This window comes from Corylus avellana, chromosome 8 (genome assembly GCF_965113065.1).
Source record: "Corylus avellana chromosome 8, dhCorAvel1.hap1.2, whole genome shotgun sequence".
In the NCBI taxonomy this organism is placed as follows: Eukaryota; Viridiplantae; Streptophyta; class Magnoliopsida; order Fagales; family Betulaceae; genus Corylus; species Corylus avellana.
The window spans coordinates 21,418,670-21,441,485 of record NC_142497.1 but is presented as its reverse complement, the minus strand read 5'-3'; the positions used below and the strand labels follow the sequence as shown (position 1 = coordinate 21,441,485).

Below are 22,816 nucleotides of genomic sequence, written 5' to 3'. Positions count from 1 at the left end.
AACAATGACATTATTATGAAAAAAAAATACCAATTTTCATTTTTTAAAAAATACCAAATGAAAGAAAGACAAAAAATAGATAGGGTTGCTTCAAACATTTTTTCCATTTTTTATTTTATTTTATTTTTTAAAAATAAATAAGGCAAAAGTTGGACTTTTGTTGGGCAAAAAAGTTGGGTCCCTATCATTCCTCTATTTTTTAATTACTTTATTTTATATTTATTTTTTAAAAAATAAATAATATTTTATTATTTTATATTGAGTAGGATATGTGGCGAGTTTTAGACGGTTTGATGAAATTAGACAGTCAAAATTGACAAAAATCTTGGTGGGCAATTTCCTAGCTATTGTTGGGATCCTGATCCCATTACATTTAGGCTTTTGAGGATTTGTAGAGTGAGGAAAAAAAATATCAAAAAATCAAAATTGACAAAAAATCTAAATGGCGTGGCAATATATATACCATATGACATGTAAAATATAATTTAGACCGTGAAATAAATAATTTTTAATTCATTTAAAATAAAAAGGATCCTAAATTTAATCAAGGTAATTTCTTTAAATTGTAGGGTTGGCAATTTTAATAATCTATGTCGTGGTTTAATCCAGAGTAAACAACTTGAATTATTGGAATTGCAGCCTTTGCAATTTTAAAGAATTGCAAGGAGCTCAAGCGCTCCCACACATACTTGATTTAGACACCTTTTCATCTTTGGTGATACTTTGTGAACTATGACATTTTATTTTATTTTCCTCTTTGTATTTTTTTCATTAATTTTTTATGCGATTAATACAAATTCCTAATCGAGCCAAAAAAGCATATTTGATTGTTTATTTTTATTTTTCCTATAATCACCGGTATAACATTTTTAACAAGTCTATCATAACCTTTCGACATGTGATTAGAACCACATCAACCAATAAAAAAATTCAACACATCCTTTTCAATCATATACTGCCACGTGTCATACAAGTTGCAACAATTTTTTACATAATTCTATCCTCTTTGCTGCCTCTTTGGGCTCCATAATGCCTACCCATTTTGAGGTTACTCTTGGATTGCAAGAAAGGGTATGACTGGTGATCTTTCTTTTGAATTTGTATAAATTTAAAATATTATAAAACTTGCTCACATTTTCCTAGTTCCCAAAAGATGGAACTTTTTTTTTTTTTTTTAATCTTTTTTTAAAAATATATTTCTTTTAATCTTGCATTTTTCATTGAGCCATATTGAAAATATTACTAAACCCACTAACCTCCTCCATAGGATCTTCCTAATTCATAAATTTTCAATTGATTCATGCATTTGATTTAGTCTTTTATTCTTCAAATCCGATTGTTTTTCTTTTTAAATTCAATTCCGACTCTTAATTTCATTCGTTTACAAAGTTTGCCTTTTCTTCTTCTTAGACTCTTAATCTTCCATTTTCCTAACTTAAAAAATTACTAATCACCAATTCATGGAGAAGGATCCTCTCCATCCATTTAGTTGTTTTAAGGGGGCATTTTTGTCCAAATAAAAAACAGAGAACCCAAAAATGACAAAATTATCCCCTAAAAACAGCTAACTTGTTCATCTCTATTCCAAATGAGATGGAGAGGATCCAAGCCCCCAATTCACAACCTTTTGCCCCTAGTTCACCACTTTCTCTCATTGTCATCTTTGACTATTCAACTTCGTTCTTAAAAAAAACTTCTTATCTCTTTAACATTTACAAACAACAAATTTCTCGGTCTCCTAAATTTGAATGAAAAGAAAAAGTTGATTATCACTCTCTACATACTCCATAACGAGAAAAACTTAAACTTTTCAACATGTGATTGGAGGGTGTTTAAATATTTTTCTAGTAGCCGACGTAGCTCTAATCATATGCTAACACGTGTTAGTTTATCAGAGGATAATATGTTGGTATTTTTATTAGTTATTACCTTGGATGTTCCCTTTACAAGGTGAAAAGTTAATGCTTATGTCATACCAAGTGAAAATAATCACTTTCTAATCACAAGAATTATGGAGAAACTCAATAACAAATTCTTAACTATAAAAGAAGACAACACACTTCCTCCCCGATTATAAAAGAACAAAGAATAATGCTAGAAACCATACTTGTATGCCATTATTATCTCAACCTGTTGACGTGCCAATGCCAAGCACTTGGTACCAAATATTATGAATTTTCCGGGACAACCATTGAACTGTGGTCCTTACAAATCATGTGGTTTAGAGGTCTTGCCATTTTTCCTGTAACAAAGGACGAAAGATATGGTTGCTTTCAAAAGCAACACTGATATTTTGGTTTATCTCCTACCAAAATATCAATGAATCAGATTAGGAAACCATCACCACCCTTCATTCCTTTGGGCAAAGGATTATAAACAAGTAAATCTAGATTCTTGTCTTTTTATGATGATCTCGAAAAGAAGTTACAAATGAAAAGAAATTGACAGCTATTATGTAATGCAATCCTATTATGTAATGCAATCATAATGGATTAGAGCTTCCAAAACTTGGCAAACTTTACATCCTTACATAAGGAAGACGACATTTCCAGTAAAACCTGGACTGTCTCTTAGTCTCGAAAAGTTGACAAAGTTTTTCTTTAAATTCAGTTGAAATAATTTTTCTTTGACCTAATCTATCAAATTGATGTGTCCAAAATACATGCGATTTTCATATGTTCTATTGTTAAAAATGCATCTGAGAATTATATACAATTTGGACACAAGTTGACCCAATTACCATATGTTCTATTGTTATGTTATGGTCTACTTCGAGGACACAAGTTGACCCAATTACCAATCCAAGGCAAACCAAAGCCTAAAAGTCACTAGCCTAGTTGACCCATGCAGTTTAGCTTCCATGGCTAGACTACACCCTACCAACCCTCAGACTAATACAAACTGTAAGAAGAATTTACCCACTTGCAAGAAGGTGAGCTCAAGCTTATATACACTATGTAAGACACCTAGTATCGTACGCTCCACAATGACATCTATGGCAACTCACTGTGTTCCTATAGGTCGCTCCCTCCATGACTTTAACTAGTGACTGGGTGTCTAGCTGTTACCAAATGATACAAACTCCAAGTAAAACTCACCCTTGAAAAACAACATGCAATGAGAGAGTATTCAAGAGCTTATAACACCGAATAAAAATAGAGAGGGAAATCTGGTGAAGATTTCAGAGCCTTTGTAGCTCCCATGATCAACAGCGTTCGTCTGGACTTTCTGAACCATGTGGAGCGGTATGTAATTCACATAACAATAACATATACAAATGAATAGAATTACATTGCAGATGGTGGCATTTCTTTCTTGTCAGTTCCATATTCTATATGACTTAAATGATCGCCAATGTACAAAAGCTTCGATACCCACACTTGTTAAAAGTTAAGGTGAGAGATACTTGAGAAGGCTGACCAATATAACTCTTTCAGCCTTTTCACTTTATCTTGTTTTAATCAGGTAAATTGTGAGATAAGACATGGCACATGATGGTAGATGCTGATTAACGAAGCCAAAATTTACCTAACTGAAATATACAGAGATGTAAGTGTGAGCCAAGGCCAATCTGGAGGATGAGTTCATCGATGATGGCATCAATGGCTAGAAGCTGTGTCAATTGACTCCATTTTTCACTTGGCATTAAGAAGAATAAGCAACAGTTGTTATCATGAGCCTGTCTGAAGTGGGAGAAGAGTCTCTTGCTTGCCTGCAATAAAAACTTTAAGTTCTGCTGGTGCAACGACCAATTTCAACCACTCTTGAAGATCTTCACCTTCAACTTTCTCTTTATCTGAACATAAACACTATCAGATCACCATGGCCAACAGTAGCCAGACTTATTATGATATAAGGATCACTTATTTCACATCACAAACTCAATCTCAGACATTTATATCTGCATATTATCCAGGACCTGGATTTATGAGGCAGTCCCTACAGTTAAAAAGAACTGTTTTTTTTTTTTTTTTTTTTTGGGTAAATCCTGAACAAAGTTCTTACTTTCGCCAATAAAATTGTTGGAAATAAGCTAGGTAGAGCTTTATACAAGTTTCTTAGGCTCAGATTTTAGATTTGAAGCTCGTCTATAAGATGTTTATTGGGCAGTTTCTATTCACGTGAAATCAGATCTTCTATATGGTTTCAATATTGCTTGATTTTGTTTTTAGAGATGTTTTTCTTGACAAGTTTGTCTTTTAGAGTCTCCATGATGAGTAATGTTAGAGGTCATTCTTGTGTCACTCTAAAAACGATGTGCCTTCTAAAATCACCATTGGGCTTGTGATCGATCATTATTGAATTTTGATCAAATAATGATTTTAAAAGGCAACTCATTCATTGAGTGATACAAGGGGAACACAAAAATGACTTCTAGAATTACTCCTCCATCCATGATACCAAAACAAAATGAAAGTTTTTATATATTGAAAATATTTGTGTTCTTTATTTGATCAAGGACCCACTTCTTTCTACCTTCCCTAATTCTTTACTTCCCCCATATGGATTCTACACAATCTCTCTCTCTCTCTCTCTTCAATAATTCTCTCTGCTATGTTCTTCGATAAATCTATACCCTGACCTATTTTATTTACTTTTTAAGCCTGATAGCTGTCATAATCATAAAATCATCCACCATATTTTCTTCGCAAGACAGCCCCAGAATTTAAGATTCTCCATTTCATATGAACGTCTAGCAATTTGTTAAATTGTAAATGATATCCATTTGATCAAAAATTTGACATGCATGATAAGTGTGGAAGACATTTAATCCAACGGAGACCTAGGCAAAATATTAATCCAATGCAAAGAGTTATACTAAGTTTATGTTGAACCCAACCCATACCATGTATGCACATATATGTAAAATAGAAGAAAATAAGAGCGATCAAGTATCACCTTCCAAATGGGCACCAAGCCCCTCTAAGACAGTAGGATTAGCACGTACAACAGTAAGTGCTACTTCCAAAGCAGATTGCAACAATGCTTTCACCTCTCTTTGAACAAGATCAACAAGATGCCCCTGTTAATGGTCATTGTATATCAGTATTTACAGCAAATATAACAGGAAGAAAGACAAAAAATAAAAATCACAGGACCTGATCCCTTCCCCAAGGAACTCCTCCTCCAGATTCATCAATCCCACCACCCGAAAGCGTGGCTATAGAAACAGGGCCAATGGTCTGATTAAGACCATATTCAGCTACTGCCTTGTATGCCAGGTCAGTTGCTCGTCGAATATCATCAAGTGCACCAGTTGACACACGACCTGAATAAACCACTTCTTCAGCTGCACGACCTCCAAGAAGAGTAACCAAGCGGCCTCGTAACTCATCAATGAACAGCAAATATCTATCTTCAGTTGTTGGAGGAGTATAAGTAAAGCCTAGTGCCCCTCCTGACCTTGGCAATATGCTTAGCTTCTGATAACACAAGAACATTTAGTGATTACTACTATATCATGTATGTGACATGCACATCAATAACTGGGTGAGTGCAGTACCAATTCATAGCATGTGCTAGATTCTAATGATTCACAATTTCTTGCAAAACATTTCTGCATCTTTTTCTTCATTTGCACATTATTAATTAAAATCTACCTTATCATATTCAAAACTTTTGTACCTAGTCCGAAGGAAAAAAGAACAAAAGATTAATATGCCCATGAAAAGATAAGAGGATGCAATTCATGGTGTGAAACATCAATAGCCATAGGCATATTCTCTATATGTACCAATATTGGTATGACCATATCTGGACTTTAGTTTAGTGTAAAAGTAAAAATGAATAATTATAAAAAACTAATGCTGATACACAATCGATAGGAAATTGATATACAATTTGAAGCAACACCAATCAAGTAAGAAGTACACTTGGTTCCCATCAAGAAAGGAAAAAACGAACAAAAAATAATAATTTCATGAAAAAAAAAAGAAAAAAAAAAAAAAAAGAGAAGCTCCTCTATCACTCACTTATAGTATTGGCACACTGGGAAAATAAATTAATATTTCAAGTTTGCTAAACTTTAACACTCTTTTCAAATTTCAAAACAAGAAATTTTTCCACCTAACAAATGATCATGACACAATCCCTCATCCACATAAGATTGCCTTGTGCCAAGCTCTGTTCCAGCCCACAAATAACAGAAGCAAACATGCATAACAAATAGAGAAAAATCATTCAAGGAAATAGACAGCCCATGAATATGCTCTATTTTTCCAGACCCTATCATATTATTCTCAAAGAAAATGTAAAATGTTTGGAATGAGAGTGATTAATTATGAAGACGGTTTTAACAGATATGTCACCCAGATAGAGGCCTATCATCTGCTAGGATCCCAGCAACCCCAGCACATATATCCCAATAAAAAATTCCTATGCATTACCTCAGCACGCGGCTGTCCAACAAGAAGATTTGCAACAGCAGTACCTACTACTGCATGACCAGCTTCATGCCGTGCAACTACAGCTTTCTCACTTCCTTGCAACTTAGCAGTCTTCTTCTCTATGCCCTACAACAAGAAATTAGGTTTAGTTTCTCTGTTAGTTAATCCAAACAAAAGTTCACTTATCATATTAATAGATTTCTATGTTGCAACTGGAATATTATATTCTTCCAAGGGGCAAAACCTTACATACCTCAATGCACAGGACAAAGAAAAAGCATGAGAGCAATAGGATGCAGTCGACTAAAATACGTAAACAGGGCATTCTCATTAAACACACCAGCATAGTACACTTTTATGTCATAAGAGCATTCGAGATAACATACAATTTTGAAACTCCATTGCATATAACTCCTAGCTAGAGTTACTTATTTAGTTATAAAGTTATACTTCATATTATCAAAAAAAGAGAAAAACAAACCTCAAACAAGCGGTTATATAAGAGAAAAAGGAAAAGCTAAAAGATATCAACCATAGAAAACCAGATCAAGAAAGTCACTAAGAAAAACACTAATATCAGGATCCAACTTGGAACTAAGAGGGGAGCGAAAGGGTGAAATCACAATCAGTTATTGTATACCATTCTATCATAAGTCAGCAAACTGCAATATCACTATTTAGCTTTAAGAAAAAAAAAGTAGGAAGAACAAGACTGAAAAGTAAGCACACCAAAGAAAGAACAATCTCCCCCCTCCACACACAAATAGACCAAGAGACTTACAGCTATTGATCTTTCCACTGCTTGAATGAAATCAATTTTGTCCACGACAACTTTCCGCTGTCTTCCAGCCAATAAAGCAGCTTCATTTACCAAGTTTGCAAGATCAGCCCTGTACAACATTTTAAAGCAAACATTTACTCCAATGTTTTCCACAAACAGGGCTATGGAAAGAAGAAAGGTGCAGCTTCTAGATGTATTGGAGAAAAGAACAAGTACCCAGTAAAACCAGTAGTCATAGAAGCAATGTCACCAAGGACAACATCCTCTGCTAAAGGAAGTTCTTTCTTGGAAACATGTACTTTTAAAATGGCTTCTCTTCCACACCTATCTGGTGTTTCTACCTAAAAGAAGACAGGAAACCATACGAGCATTATTGCTGACACAACTGCAAAGCAGAACTTGTTTTGACGTCACATTTCAACATTCAGAGGGATGAAAGAGCCAGAATACAAACCATAACCACTCGATCAAATCTCCCTGGTCGGCGAAGTGCAGGGTCTAAGACATCTGAGCGATTAGTTGCTCCAAGAACAATCACAGCAGAGTTGCTGTCAAACCCATCCATCTCCTGAAATGCAATTTCACATAGACAGGCCGATGTCAAGAGTGACTACAATAAAATGTTCCAGAAACTGACAAACTATGTCGTAGGAAGCTTACAGTGAGCAGCTGATTCAAGGTCTGCTCTCTCTCGTCATTGCTAACAATACGATACTTTCCATCACGACTTTTTGCTACAGCGTCAATCTGCATAAAAGAAAAAATGTGACTGGCAATGCATTGATACCTTCAGAGATTGAACATAGTTATCCAACATAGTAAGAGATTCCCAAACTCTAACCTCGTCAATAAATATTATTGACGGTGCCTCCTTCTTTGCCCGTGCAAATAGATCTCTCACACGGGAGGCACCCATGCCGACATACAATTCTACAAACTCACTAGCAGAACAACTTATAAAGGGCACTTCAGCTTCCCCAGCCACAGCCTTTGCTAGAAGAGTCTTACCTGTCCCAGGAAGACCCACCTGTAAGATAAACAGAGCCATATTTACTAATTATGCATCAAACTTATTTCAAAAGGAAGGTGGTGTCTGCTATATATCCTATTATACAAGCAGTCGATGGGAAGCATTCATGGGTAAAACTAAGGAAACCTCCACTTTAAAGAGATATCTGGCCAATCTCTATTAACATTTATAGGGAAAACAAATGTAAACCAGGAAGGTCTGTAGATTGGACAGCACCAATAATAATTAATCTAGCATAGAAGATCTTCAGGGAAGAGAATTAGAATAGTTGGCCCCATCCCTGCAGTTGATCAAAATTGCCAAAGATTTGCTAGTAGACTATCACAATTTCAAATTCTTGGGCTCATAATGAGGTCATTCATCAGTAGTCTCTGCATAAAACTTACCAAGAGAACACCCCTAGGTGGTCGAGCACCAAGTCGTATATACCTATCTGGATTCCGAAGAAATTCCTGGCAAATAAGCATCAGCATTATAAATAAAAATAAAAAAAATAAAAAAATAAAAAAGAAGACTATGAATGCCATACAAAGATTTTAAGGAAAAAAAAAAAGGAGTAAGTAAAAACCCTTTAGGACTTCCTACAAAACTTGACAATTTTTGCTGATAAAAGAATAATCTGAGCAGAGTCTAGCATACCACAATTTCTTCAAGCTCCTCCTTAGCCTCATCAACACCAGCAACATCAGCAAAGGTAATCATTTCACCTTGTTCAGATGCTTTTGCACCACTAGAACCCCCAGATTTGCGGTTCCTAATCTGACCAGTCGTATGCTGTACACAAGAATGTATTCACTGAGGGCCATGAAGCATTATTTCAACCATCAAGGCACAAGAAAAAGAAGCATGCTGGTTCATACCTGAGAAAAGCTTACAGGAAACCGGTGGAGAAGTCCTGCAAGCACAGCAACATAAAACAAAGCTATCTGCAAATAACAGTCCAAAGTCAAGATATAAAGCTTTGATCTTCTAAGAAATAAATTCCAATACAATACAAATTGTAGATACAGATGGTGTAGAGTCAAAAACAATTTGAAAGAAAATTTAAGTTGCCAAAAAAAAAATTGTCACACTTATGCTATGTAGCAGCCCCAAAAAACTAGGCCACTAGCAAAAATATTTCCCGTTGCTTTGGTAATTGTCTACTTTCCATAGAAAGCAAATTAATTAACTTTTAGGCTTTTCATGCATGTCAACATTTGTTAACACAGATAAGGATGTCAGATGAAAAGTAATACATGGTTCTACACTTAGGGCACATTTGGTATGCGGAATAAACCCATGGAATGAAATGATTATTCTGTTGGGTTGCACATCATTCTAAGGGCTATTCCTAGACGAATATAATGGAGTTTCCAAAAAAAACCCAATGTTTTTTCTTCAAACCCAAAAAAATAAAATAAAATAAAATAAAATCTTGGGTATTGTAGGAATTTTGATTTAATTCCATTGAGAGCATCATGTGTTGTCACCAAAGAAAAGAATAGGAATGGTCATTTCATTCCAACTTCTTGTATTCCCAGTAATACCCATTCCTATTCCTAAAAGAATGACCATTGCATGTACTGAACGTGCCCTTAGGGACTAATCTAGGGTCTCGTTTAGCAATATAGGTAAACATGATATGGTATGGTCATATTTGAAACCTTCCGTGTTTAGTTTCCACACAATCTTATAATCTATTGAAAGCTATCCTAGATTATTATTGAGTCGAAGAAAACTTCATATATTCAACTTATCAAAAAAAAAAAAAAAAAACTTCATATATTCAGAATAGGAAACCTTGTACTGATTGTTATTTAGTCAAAACAAACTTCCAAAGCAAAGACAGTGAATTCACATTAACTGTCCTTATGTGCTCACAGCAAAAAGCAGGATTCTCGAGAAGATTCAAGTTACAGACATGTATTAACTAGCTACCATTGGGAAAAAAAAGTTCTTGTTAACCTTATCTTCACATATAAATGAACATTAAAATAGATGAAAAAAAGGAATTATATTTCAGTATGAAGCTCAACACATCGGCTACTATGTAGGATTAGCATCAAACATTTTAAATTCTAGCTCAACAAACGGATTGGAATTTCTTATGTTCGAAACCTTCTATAACTAATTTCTATTGTTCATCAATTCTCGCTGCCAGCCTTACAATATTATACTACAAAATCAATATATAGTTCAATTGTTTTGGCACGAGGAACCATTGAACATGTCACAAACAACTGAAGCGGAGTTCATAGCAGCTAGCGCAAAATCAGATATGTTAACCATTAAAAACTACGTCACTATCACAGCATGATATAACAGAACGAAATGTGCTTACCAATGCAGAGTTCAAGAATCCACCGGACCGCTTATCCGGTGACCCAAACTCCACCGCATTCTCAAGCATCTTCTCGTACGGGGCTTTTATATCACTCGGCCGCGTCGTCGTGTACACGATCCTCTTCGTCGGCGCCACGCTCCGGAGCAACAACTCGGACTCCTGCAACTTGCTGCTACTCGCTCCCACAACCTCAATTTCCTGACTTGCCGGCTCGGACTTCAACTTGAACATAATGTGAACCCCATCAACCTCGACCTTATGCACCTGATTGCTATTTATCTTGCTCAAAAAATCACTGTACGGAACGCTTATGAAGGTCGTCGGAGTCCTAGGCTCCGAACCCGGAAGCGGAAGCCCGGGGCGGAGCAACCTCATAACGAAAATCACAATCCCTAATTGCAAGAGCAAAACCCCAATCTCCTGAGCCTGAACTATCGGCTGCCACTGCCATTTTTTCCCTTTGGGCCACCACACATTCCCTTTCCCTTGCTTCTCTTTTCGCCTATTCGACGCCGAAGAAGAGCTCGAATTCTGCGAGTTCTTGTTGCTCTCGCTCTCGCTCGTCCCGCTCGAACCGGCCGCCGAATCGCTGTCCTTAGTACTCGCCCGAATCCGATTCCTTCTGAACCCGAAATCTCCCCAAAGATTGAACCTCCCCGAACTCTTCGAAAATCTGGTCGCTGGTCCGTACGGTTCCGCTGAGGAAAAAGGTAGAGAATTAGGGATAAAACGGCTTGCGTTTTGGGGAAAACCCTTGGACTGAGAGCGAAAGAAGCGTAATCCATGGCAATGATAGAGTCTCTGATACGAATTCAAATGGATGTTTTGGTGAAATATTGGACGTAAGGACTCCACCGATGACATTTCGAAACCCTAAAAAGCAAAATCAGTTTTCAAATAGTGTGTTTATATTACATATCTATATGTGTAAGTATATGTTGGTGCGTGCGCTTGAGAGAGAGATATATGTGCGAAGGGTGCTATAGCCTATCGCTAAGGTCGGAGCAGATAGAGAGACAGACAGAAAGACAGGCACCCAGAATTCTTCTTGGATTTCAGGCCGTCCGATTAAGCCGAAGTTGAAGATCCTAACTGTCAATTTCATTTTTAGTTTTTTCTTCTTTTTTAATTTTTTTTCTCTTTTGGTTAACGTTATCCGCAGCAGTTGTAGTGAAATGAAAAAATAATATTCCAGAAGGAATTGTCTGTGCCGCTGACCACGTGGAAATAATGTTCTGAGGTCAGCATCAGGAGACACGTGTATAGGAGCAAGATGCTGATGATTGGTGGGGCTCCAGCTGATATTTTTGTACGTAATTGGGCTTCACTACACGATGTCAGAGTTGGGCTCGGGTTAAGGCAATGGTTTTCGGGCTTGGCTGAATGGACAGAAATTGGCTCCTTGTTTTTTTATAAACAAAAAAATGTCTCATGGCGGGCCCTTGCCCTCCCGTCCCTGCACCTCTTCGCCGTGGCTGCCGTCGAAGGGTTTTTGCTGTTGCTTTTTGGCTTTTAGCTTTACTATGAATTTTCCATTGTTTTCTTATTTTCTGTTATTAAGCTTCTCTGTTGTTATTTTTCTGTTTCTGTTGCTGCTGTTTTTTGTCTTGGGTTTGTGTCTCCTTGTCCTAATGTGGTTCGATATATCTTTGGAGACTTTGGCTCGTTGGTCTTCAGTAGTGTCCTCGCGGTCTTTGGCAATACTATCCTCACGACAACCACTTCACGATGATTGTTGTCATTTCCTTATAGGGTGCTTGTCATTTGTTACCGCCTTGTGAGGCATTTGGAGAAGCTCAAATTGTTTTTGGTTCCTCTAAAACTATTAATAGACTCATTGCCTACAATACGTGTTTGTATATATTCTGGTATTGCCTTTATTGTTTGGGCTTTGTTGTTGAGGTGTCCACCCCTCTTTTATTGTACGATCCCTTGTAACCCATTTTTTCCTATTGATTATAAAAAAAAATGTTAACAAATAATTCGAGCAAGAAAAAAAAAATACTATTAAAAACACAAAAACATTTTTTATTTTTATATTGCGTCATAACATTTTTTCAAACTTAAAAAAAGAAAAGAACATTCTTCATAATATATTGACAAATTAAGATTTTCAAAACAGTTGGATGTGTCTTTTAAAGGAAAAGTATGGCACATGGTATAGAATGTTGCTTTCTCCAACTCCTTTTGGTCAAAAACCTTGGCTGGTAAAACCCATGGTATTGTGACTTTGGAAGTTGTTTACATGATTATTGCTTGTAATTGCCTCTAAATTTCTGAAAGCACGTAGTATCGAAACCAAGCGGATGACAAAGAGAAATTGATTTTCTCAGGTGGGGGAATTCCAATTAAGGAAAATGAATAGTTTGAATTTTAGCCAAGCAAGTCTTAAAACAAAAAAAGAAAAAGAAAAAGGGTGGCTAGATCATTTCCTTCAGGTGTGGCCAACCACTGTCTTATCTTACGAGAGAATGTTCAATCTTATGAGAGAAAGTTCAATCGGCTCAAAAGAGTGATTAGGGTGATTGGTTCAAGGATGGTTACACCACCTCGAAGCCATCAAGAGTGATTGATGGTTCAATAGGTTCCGTAAGCACTCAAAGGTGGTGCAACCACTATTTGAGAGTTCAAGAGTGATACGATTACTCCCAAACAACTGGGAGGTAGTCACACTACCATTTTAGGATCACCAATCACCACCTTCAAAGGGTGAGAGGGGATGGTTGGCCTACCCTTAACTATACTTTTACCCTTGAGTAACCCATCACTTTAAAGAATGGTTTGGCCCCCCAATTTTTATTTTTTTTTGTTGGTGAGTAAAATGATCATTTTTTGAATTGCAAATTTGCAAGGGACCTTAATTGAGTCAATCTCATCGTGCAAAGATTGAGGACATGTTTGGATGTGCGTTTGAGAGATTTAAAAGTACATTTAACATTCAAAAAGTCCGTTTAAAAAAAAAAATACCCGTTTGGTATAAAAAAAATTGAAAGCGTTTTTAAAGGTTCAATAAGCAAAAAAAAAAAAAAAAAAAAATGGTCAAAACGCACTTTTGACAAAAGTTTACAAATAAAGTTTTTGCCAAAAAATAGTTTTTTTTTTTTTTACTTAAAACCTCTATTTTTCAAACAAAATCTCAATAGAGCTTTTAAGTTAAAAAGCGTTTTTGGGCAAAAATTTCATTTTTAAGCTTTTGCCAAAAGTGTGTATTTTTTTTCATTTTTAGACTTTTTGACCATCAAAAGTGCTTTGAATTTTTTTTTACCAAACATGTGTTTTTTTACTTTAAGCAAGATTTTAGGGTATTAAATACACTTTTGAGGTTTACAAACACAATCTCAAACAGGTCTTAAAGTCGAATAGAGATTTCCGGCTGCCTCATGCGTCAGACATTTGACGACTTTTTTTTTAAAAAAATTGAAGAAGAGAGATATTAAAGGGGAATCCAAATTTGAAGTATTAGTACTAAATTTGAGGTATTAGCATCAAATTTAGGATGATCGAATCCCTTTTAAGTAATATCATCCCTAAAGGGTTAACCTTCTACCCATAGGTTTTAATTTTAAATCTAAAAGTAAATTTTGAGGCATTAAAAACTAAATATTAATTCATAAAAATTTAACCAAAAAAAAAAAACAAAACTTTTTTTTATTATTTTTTTTTAATATTTGTCCTACGCTAGGCTGCCAAATTTTGGCAGCTGCATAGTAGAACTCCTTAAAGTCATCTTTCGGGGAGGAGTCCTGCTATGCAGCTACCAAAAGGCAGCCTAGCGTATGACATATATTAAAAAAATAATAATAAATTGGTTAGTTAAATTTTTATAAATTAATATTTAATTTTTAATGCCTCAAAACTTGTTTTTATATTCAAAACTAAAATTTAGGGGTGGGAGATTAACCCTTTAGGGATTTGTATCACCTAAAAGGGATTCGATCATCCTAAATTTGGTGCTAATGCCTCAAATTTAGTGCTAATATCTCAAATTTAGCGCTAATATTTTAAATTTAAATTTTCCTTTAATATTTCTCTTCTTCAATTTAATAATAATAATAATAATTGGCACGCCCGAAAATCTCAACTCTTCGGGGAGTAACTTTTGATTATCGAAAACCACGAGGTCATGTGAGACAAATATGTTCTTTTTACTAACCACCTTCAGATACCTGTTTTCTATTTTGTCCTCATTATCCCATGAACTTAGGAAGATAAATAGAATGTAAAACTCCAGATTCCAGAATCCGAGGATCTCCAAACGCTCTTAGCCAAACAAATGTTCCTAAAAATAGACATCCCAATCCAAAGCTGGGGGAACACAGCAAAGATTTTGACCACTCTTTTCTTTCTTTCCTCTTCATTTGTTCATCACATTTGTTCAAGTTTTCTTTCAAAAAATCAACCCCAACTCTGCATTTTTTATTGAGCATTGATCTTTTTCAGTTGGTTCTCAATTACCCAATTCTTATTTTCTTCCAAATGTGGATTATTCCATTGTAGATCACTGAAAGAAATAGACATGGGTGTTAATGCAGAGGATATTGTAGTTTGTTTATGTAGAATCCTTGAGTTTTCCATCAAGACCAGTCACAGATTTGTACAAAAGCATCCATTTGTTTCTGGTTCTTTCTTTTTATCCCTCCTTGTATATGTATTTCTTCCTTCCATCCTCAGCTTTTTGGCCTACTCTTCCCCATTTCTTGTCTGTATTTGTATTCTTCTTAGAGTCTTTTGGACTTCGGAACAGTCCAACGTTGTCAAAGGAGATGAGGAAAGGAACAATGTAACGTTACATAAAAGGTCTGGCTCTGTTGAATATGGTATTGCTGTCAATAGAAATTATTACTCTTCCTTACGCAATCAAACAAGTGTTCGACGAAATGTTAAAGAGAAGAACAAAGAATTGGATCTACAGGGTGGTAAGAAGGAAGAAGATAAGGTTTTACAGGCAGCTTCTAATGAGTATCCAATTGGTAAAACTGCCATTGAGGAGAAAGAAAGTTATTCTTTTGAGCATGGAGAGAGTTCCTCGGCTAATTATTCAAAATCTAAAGGTATCCAAAATCTTGATGAACATTATTCTGCATTCTTGGACTCTGCACGTTTTCATAAATTTGATGTTGGTGGTATTGAGTTAGAGGCAGACAACACGGAAGAAGAAGACGATGACGATGAAGAAGAGGCGCACGAAGATGGGAATCAGGCTGTGGAGTGGACAGAGGATGATCAGAGAAATCTTATGGATCTGGGGATTTCTGAGATAGAAAGGAACAGGAGGCTGGAAAGTCTAATTGCAAAACGAAGAGCAAAAAAGCTACGCAGAATGCAGGTTGAGAGAGGTTCGATTGACTTAGACAGTAATATTCCTCCAAGTCAAGTTGCCCCAATTTTTGTTGCAAGAAACAACCCTATTGGTGTCCCAAACATTCTAGATGAAATTGAACGCTTAGAAATGCCTGATTCAGCCCCTTCAATTTTGTTACCAACAAGAAACCCATTTGACATTCCCTATGACCCCCTTGAAGAAAAGCCCAATCTCATGGGAGACAGTTTTGATCAAGAATTCATGTCAGCTCATAAAGATATGTTATACTGCAGGCATGAAAGCTTCAGTCTGGGGCCTTCTTTACCAATGGAAACCAAGCAAGATCGACGAGACACAAAGTTCGTCCCCCTTTTTGTTACAGAGAAGGGGGCCCTGGAGGGACCAGGATACTCGAGATTCAAAAGGCACTCAAGTAAGACCAGTTTTTCCATTTTTAGATATTTGTTACTTACTATTCTTAATTCAACCTATGATCAGAAAAATTGAGGTAACTTCTGCTTCTAATTCTAAGCCAATATAATCTTTTTCCCTCGCAGATTTTGGAGATCATGATAAGCTAATTGAACAGCTATTAAATAAAGAAGGTGGCCGCCGCATTTCCCGTGTTGATAGCATTTGTGATCTTGTTGAAGCTGGAACCCTAGCTCACAATCAGGTAATAAACTCGGTGGGAATCGAACATGAAGAGGAAATACTTACTAAAAATAGCATGATTGACATCAAAGGAGAGAAGGAGATGGAAACATCTCATGGCATGGAGTCAATCTTAAGTAACAAACGTGAAGTTGACATGGAGACGGATTTAATTGAAGATAGCAGTGATGAGTCAAACTCATTTTCTTCAGATGAAGAACATGAACACATAATGAATGCTTACAGAGCTGAAGTTTCAGAAAATGTAGAATCAAATCCTGCTGAAATGTCCATAAGGAGTTCAATAGCTGAGCCTGCAAGTGAACCTTCATATGATTCTAGTCCATCAGCAGATGACAAAAACAGGAGAGAAGACTGTAATTTTTTTACAGGTAAGGGATTTAGTCATACTCAGGCCAATTCCATAGCTTCTGACATGGAGGTGGAGGTCTCAGAAGTTGGTTCGTCTCCACGGACAGTTGACGGAACAATTTCACTTATTGATGGAGAATCCATGACATTTGATGAGGAAACTGAAGGTAGTGAAGAAATAATGTGGGCAGGAGCCTCATCCCACCAATCTGGAGTAGAAGAAGATGAATCGAGATCAAGAGGAATATATGCAGTCAGTCAGGAGGATATTGTAGAAGTAGGATTGTCAGAAGTCGACAATAATTCTAAGGATGTTGTGTCATCCAAACATCCACAACAGATAGATCAAGAATCAACTGACACCAGTTCATTGTCATCTTCAACAGTTGACATATCTGGAGAGAGTCAAGCTCAGTCAGTAAACATCGAGCATAAGATCCATGCTGATGTCCAACAAGTACTGGAAAAAGTTGGGGAACCCAAATCCAAGTCTTCTAATTCTTCAAATCCGTCTTCATCTGAAAATCTGAAAAGAGAAATGCATTTGATGGAGAATTTGGTGGCTCATTCACTTGATGAAGTTTATTCTGAAAAACCAGAGGTCAGCTAGTCATTTTTATGCCATTACAAAGTACTATTTTTGGTCTCTTAACATTTTCCAATATCACAAAAGTTCAAATTTTAAGAGGTTGAAACATCAATCATACTGAAATCAAAGGTCATAGTAGGATAAATTATCAAATCACATTCAAAACCTCTTTCTCAGAATATCATTATATATTTTTTAGGACCAAAACTAGGTAATACTATCTCATTCAAGACCCAAAAAAAAAAAAAAAAAAAAAAGTAAATTATTATTCTTACCATTGTAACTTTGGAATGTTAAACAGGATTTATATGACATGACTAAAAAGGGGGTGAACGCTGTTTATGATGTTAATCATATAGACATGGAAGAATTGAAGATGAATGAAAGCACAGATGGTGGATGGCAGCTAGTGAACAAGCAAGACACTGAAAAGCCTATTGAGAATCAGGCCTTATTGGACTCTGCAAAACCAATTGACGGGAATAATAACTCAAAGCCTATTGAAGATGTTGGAGGAAATCAAGTAAAGCTAACCGAAGATGAGGGCACTGTGAACATGACAAAGCCAACTGAGGACAAAGACAACTTGAAATCAATTCAAGAGAGTGGAGATGAACGAAGTGTCATAGCAAGTGGAGCTTCTGGGGTAAACCGGAATTCTAATGATCCCATTGCATCGGCTGCACCACACGAGTTGGTGATTGAAGAGGTCTCTATCAACTCGAGTTCATCCTCATCTTCGAAGTCTGTATTAGCAGAAAAGATCCCAATTGATCAAGCCTCCTCATCGAATTCAAGTCAAAATTTGGAAAACACTGAAGAAGCTAATGCATTGGATAAACAGCCACCTTTGATTTTAACTCCGGCTGCACTTCAAAATGCACAGCATATGGCGGAGGATACAATTGCTCACCCAACTAAAAATCTTGATTTTGAAAATTTTCTGGTAGTATTCCTGTTGCAATGAGTAAATATTCTTGTGCGTAAAAAAGAAAAAATCTTGTGCATGTTAGATCAAGAAAGACTTTCGCTCTCTCTCTCTCTCTCTCACACACACACACATAGGCATATTATGCTGAGAAATGCTAAACATTCCAAATTTTTGTTCCAAAAGTTGGCTCTCAAATGATGTGTCTCCATCCCATGAGTTGATAACACACTTCCCAAAGTAATAAATCTCATAACATGGTGACATATCATTTAGGAACTAACTTTTGAGAAGAAAATTTGAGATGTGTTGCACTTCTCTATCATTCTACCATCTAACTTACCTGTTTTTGCTCCCTTTATAATTAGGGTATGCATTGGAGCAGTAATGCTCATTGAAAGTTGAAATAGTATGATTTATACTTGCACCTCATATTGAGCAGGAACCATCTAGTCATTCAGAGAACTTAACTGAAGAAATCATCAGTGTTGACAGCTTGAGAGAACACAAGGCTAATGAGTCCAAAGACAACTTGAAACTCATTCAAGAGAGTGTAGATGAACAAAGTATCATAGCAAGTGGAGCTTCTGGGGTAAACCGGAATTCTAATGATCCCATTGCATCAGCTTTTCCACAAGGGTTTGAGGTTGAAGAGGTCCCTATCAACTCAAGTTTATCCTCATCACCAAAGTCCGTATTATCCGAAAATATCTCAATTGATCAAGCCTCCTCATCAAATTCAAGTCACAATTTGGAAAACAATGCAAAAACTGATACATTGGAGGAACAAATACTTCTGAATTTAACTCTGACTGCAACTCAAAATGCACGACATGTGGTGGCGGATACAAATGCTCACCCAACTAAAAATCATGGTTCTGAAAATTTGCTGGTCAGTTTCCTATTGCAATGAATAAATATTTTGTGCATATATTAGATAAAGAAAGATGCATCTTTCTTTCACACATGCATACCATGCTACCATCTGACTTGTCTGTTTTTGTTGCTTTCATAACAAGAAATATGAGGATATGATGGGAGCAGTAATGCTCATTGAAAATTCAAAGAGTCTGATTTATAATTGAACCTCATTGAACAGGAACCATCTAGTCCTTCAGAGAAGTCTGCTGAAGAAACCAACAGTGTTGACAGCTTGAGAGACCCCGTGGTTAATGAGGTCAAAAGCAACCTGACATCATTTCAAGAAAGTATTGATGAACAAAATATCATGGCAAGTGGAGCTTCTGGAGTAAACCAAAATTCTGATGATCACATTGCATCGGCTTCATCGCAAGAGTTGGTGATTGAAGAGGTACCTATCAACTCAAGTTCATCCTCATCACCAAAGTCCATATTACCAGAAAAGATCCCAATTGATCAAGCCTCCTCATCGAATTCAAGTCAAAATTTGGAAAACACTGTAAAAACTGATACATTGGATGAACAATCACTTCTGAATTTAACAGTACTGTCTGCACTTCAAAATGCCCAACATATTGTGGAGGATACACATGCTCACCCAACTAGCGATCATGGTTTTGAAAATTTGCTGGTTAGTATTCTTATTGGAATGAATAAATATTTTGTGCATATATATTAGATCAAGAAAGAATATAACTTTCTTTCACACATGCATACCATGCTACCATCAAACTTATATGTTATTGTTGCTTCCATAACAAGAAATATGAGGATATGATGGGAGCAGTAATGCTCATTGAAAATTCAAAGAGTCTGATTTATAATTGCACCTCATTGAACAGGAACCATCTAGTCCTTCGGAGAAGTCAGCTGAAGAAACCAACAGTGTTGACAGCTTGAGAGAACCCGTGGTTAATGAGGTCAAAAGCAACTTGAAATCAATTCAAGAAAGTGTTGGTGAACAAAGTATCATGGCAAGGGAAGCTTCTGGAGTAAACCAAAATTCTGATGATTACATTGCATCAGCTTCGTCGCAAGAGTTGGTGATTGAAGAGGTCCCTATCAACTCCAGTTCATCCTCGTCACCAAAGTCCGAATTACCAGAAAAGATCCCAATTGATCAAGCCTTCTCATCGAATTCAAGTCAAAATTTGGAAAACACTGCAAAAACAGATACGTTGGATGAACAACTACTTTTGAATTTTACACTGGCTGCACCTCAAAATGCACAGCATTTTGTGGAGGATACACATGCTCAACCAACGAACGATCATGGCTTTGAAAATTTGCTGGTTAGTATTCCTATTGCAATGAAGAATTCTTTTGTGCATATATTAGATCAAGAAAGAATATATACATATATCTCACATGTATACCATGCTACCATCTGATATATCTGTTTTTGTTGCCTTCATACCAAGAAAATATCAGGATTATGCATGCATAAGAGCTGTAATTCTCATTGAAAATTGAAATATATGGTTTGAATTATGGTTACACCTCATATTGAATAGGAACCATCTATTCCTACAAAGAAGTCTACTGAAGAAACCAACACTGTTGACAACTTGAGGGAACCCATGGTTAATGACAAGGAAGGAAAGGAAAATTCAAAATCTTATCAAGCCATTGAAGGTGAATCCCAAGCCAGCACTGGCCTATCAAAACCAGTACAGGACAGCAATAGTATACCTGGAACCATGGTACCAGAAGAAACAGTATCTTTTTGCATGCATCTTTCCTGAAATAGCTATGAAGTTTCTATAGAATTAGTTCCTTATTTTGTTTTGTTTTCTGGACATGCTACATCTTGTTTTATTTGACTGCTATTGCATAGTATTCCTAATTATATAGTTTTTACCAATTAACATAATTTGTATCGTTTTAATAAGTATATCGTTCAAGCATACGCCAAAGAAAGACTTTTTTTTTTTCTTTTTCTTTTTTTAATTTAATTGAAAAGGAGTGAGGAAACAACAGATGACTTGACTAACATATGCTCATTTGTAACATATATAAAACAGGAACCGGGGAAGTTTACTACAGAAGCCAACACTGTCTATAATGTCAATGATCCAGTAGTCAGTGATATGGATATGGAGGGATATCTAGACGTCTCTTCAAATATCAAAGATGAGGTTAGTATTTCGCATTATATATCATCTGGGTTTTGAGAAGAAAGAGCAAAAGGAAGATATTTATAACTGAATTATTTCAACACCAAATAGTTGAAAAAAAAAAAAAAAGGAACTAAATTTCTCTTCCTTTTTCTGCTATTTGAGGAAATAATGAAGCTAATCTTAGATGTTAAAGCATTAATAGTCACTATCTTGTTTCCCCCTAATCTGGGAACGAGTTTTTTACATACCTCAATTGCTATACCACAGCTATCACGCATAAGTAACTGCACTGTAAGTCTGTAACAAGTATTTTCGGTAGTCTTTATTTGTTGCAAATAAACTTGGGTCTCTAGCTAACAAGCCGAGTATTGAATGTTCAAGCTTTGTTCATTTAATTTTATTTCAAACACGAGCCGATCGAGCTCTTTAAGCTTAGCTCATTTATTTTCTGAGCGAACTCGAGCTTATTCACGAGCTACTCAGTTTACTTATTCATTTCTTATTTCTTATATAAAGTAAATATCATGATTGCTTATTTATTTTCGAAAATCCATACTAATTATTGGTTAATTAATTATTGTTAAGATTTTATCATTTGAATTAATTAAACAAATTAACTTGAATTTTAAATAATTCAATCTCGAGTTTATATGTATGTTTTATAGTATGTATGTGTATAAATTTATTATGCACATAAACACACATATACCTATATCAAGACCCACAATATCAATAATTCAAGCTATATCTATTATATTAGGAAGATAATTGCTCTTTATTTAAGATGTTTAATTACGAAATTAAAATAATACTATAAAAAATAATATAAAAGTTGAGTTTATACGAGTAGGTTGTCGAAGATACTTGTTCATTTACATTTCTGTATCGACTATAGATAACCACATTTTTTTCATGACTTTCAAATACCAATGAAAGGAAAAATATATTAATTATCATGAAAAAGATGAGCCATTATACTCACCTTCGGCACCTTTGTCTTTGACATTAAACAGGAACCATCTAATCATCTTCAAGTGAAGTCTGCACCAGAAAGTTGATTGATTATAAGAATGTCACAGACCTGCCAAATCAGAAGTAATGGAAAATTTCCAGGGTGAATCTGAAGACTTGGTTAGAGAAGATATATAACCAGAAGGATGAATTGGCACTGAGGAGTCGCCAAAACCAAACAGCATGCATCCAAAGTGAGAGTTCCTGACACAGAGGCAAATGATGGCCATGCAGAGGCTAATATATGTATGTATGCGTGCATGTATGTATGTATAGGAAGGTAGGTTGTAGAAGCTGGATTAATGCCTTCTATGTTTGGTCCAGCTATAGCTTGATCATGCCCAATTGAAAAAGACTAGTTTTGAGCTGTAAATGCACTAATCTATTTGAATTTAT

General features: G+C 35.8%; 2 protein-coding genes across 2 annotated transcripts; one reads left to right on the top strand and one right to left on the bottom strand.

Moving 5' to 3' along the window:
- Positions 1–3,133: 3,133 nt before the first annotated feature.
- On the bottom strand, positions 3,134–11,578 carry LOC132163980 (ATP-dependent zinc metalloprotease FTSH 9, chloroplastic). The gene is made up of 13 exons (XM_059574373.2): positions 10,521–11,578; positions 9,058–9,123; positions 8,837–8,971; positions 8,584–8,649; positions 8,009–8,194; positions 7,828–7,914; positions 7,622–7,735; positions 7,384–7,508; positions 7,168–7,276; positions 6,387–6,512; positions 5,100–5,423; positions 4,900–5,023; positions 3,134–3,796 (listed from the first exon to the last, which is right to left on the bottom strand). Exons 1-13 carry the CDS (start codon positions 11,385–11,387, stop codon positions 3,672–3,674), a joined length of 2,454 nt encoding a protein of 817 aa, XP_059430356.2. The 5' UTR covers positions 11,388–11,578; the 3' UTR covers positions 3,134–3,671.
- A 3,461-nt stretch (positions 11,579–15,039) lies between these two features.
- Positions 15,040–22,816, top strand: LOC132163117 (uncharacterized). Its single transcript, XM_059573310.2, has 9 exons — positions 15,040–16,258; positions 16,383–17,452; positions 17,742–18,386; positions 18,811–19,260; positions 19,468–19,920; positions 20,132–20,581; positions 20,804–20,992; positions 21,314–21,427; positions 22,423–22,816. Exons 1-9 carry the CDS (start codon positions 15,040–15,042, stop codon positions 22,465–22,467), a joined length of 4,635 nt encoding a protein of 1,544 aa, XP_059429293.2. The 3' UTR covers positions 22,468–22,816.

Bases quoted from the DNA above. Each gene is read 5' to 3' on its own strand.
- LOC132163117 (XM_059573310.2), top strand. From the start codon at position 15,040: ATGGGTGTTAATGCAGAGGATATTGTAGTTTGTTTATGTAGAATCCTT. The intron at 18,387-18,810 runs GTAGTATTCCTG...CATATTGAGCAG, and splicing joins TTGATTTTGAAAATTTTCTG to GAACCATCTAGTCATTCAGA. The intron at 19,261-19,467 runs GTCAGTTTCCTA...CTCATTGAACAG, and splicing joins ATGGTTCTGAAAATTTGCTG to GAACCATCTAGTCCTTCAGA.
- LOC132163980 (XM_059574373.2), bottom strand. From the start codon at position 11,387: ATGTCATCGGTGGAGTCCTTACGTCCAATATTTCACCAAAACATCCAT. The intron at 5,424-6,386 runs GTAATGCATAGG...TTGTGTTATCAG, and splicing joins TTGGACAGCCGCGTGCTGAG to AAGCTAAGCATATTGCCAAG. The intron at 5,024-5,099 runs GTCCTGTGATTT...GACCATTAACAG, and splicing joins TTCCTTGGGGAAGGGATCAG to GGGCATCTTGTTGATCTTGT.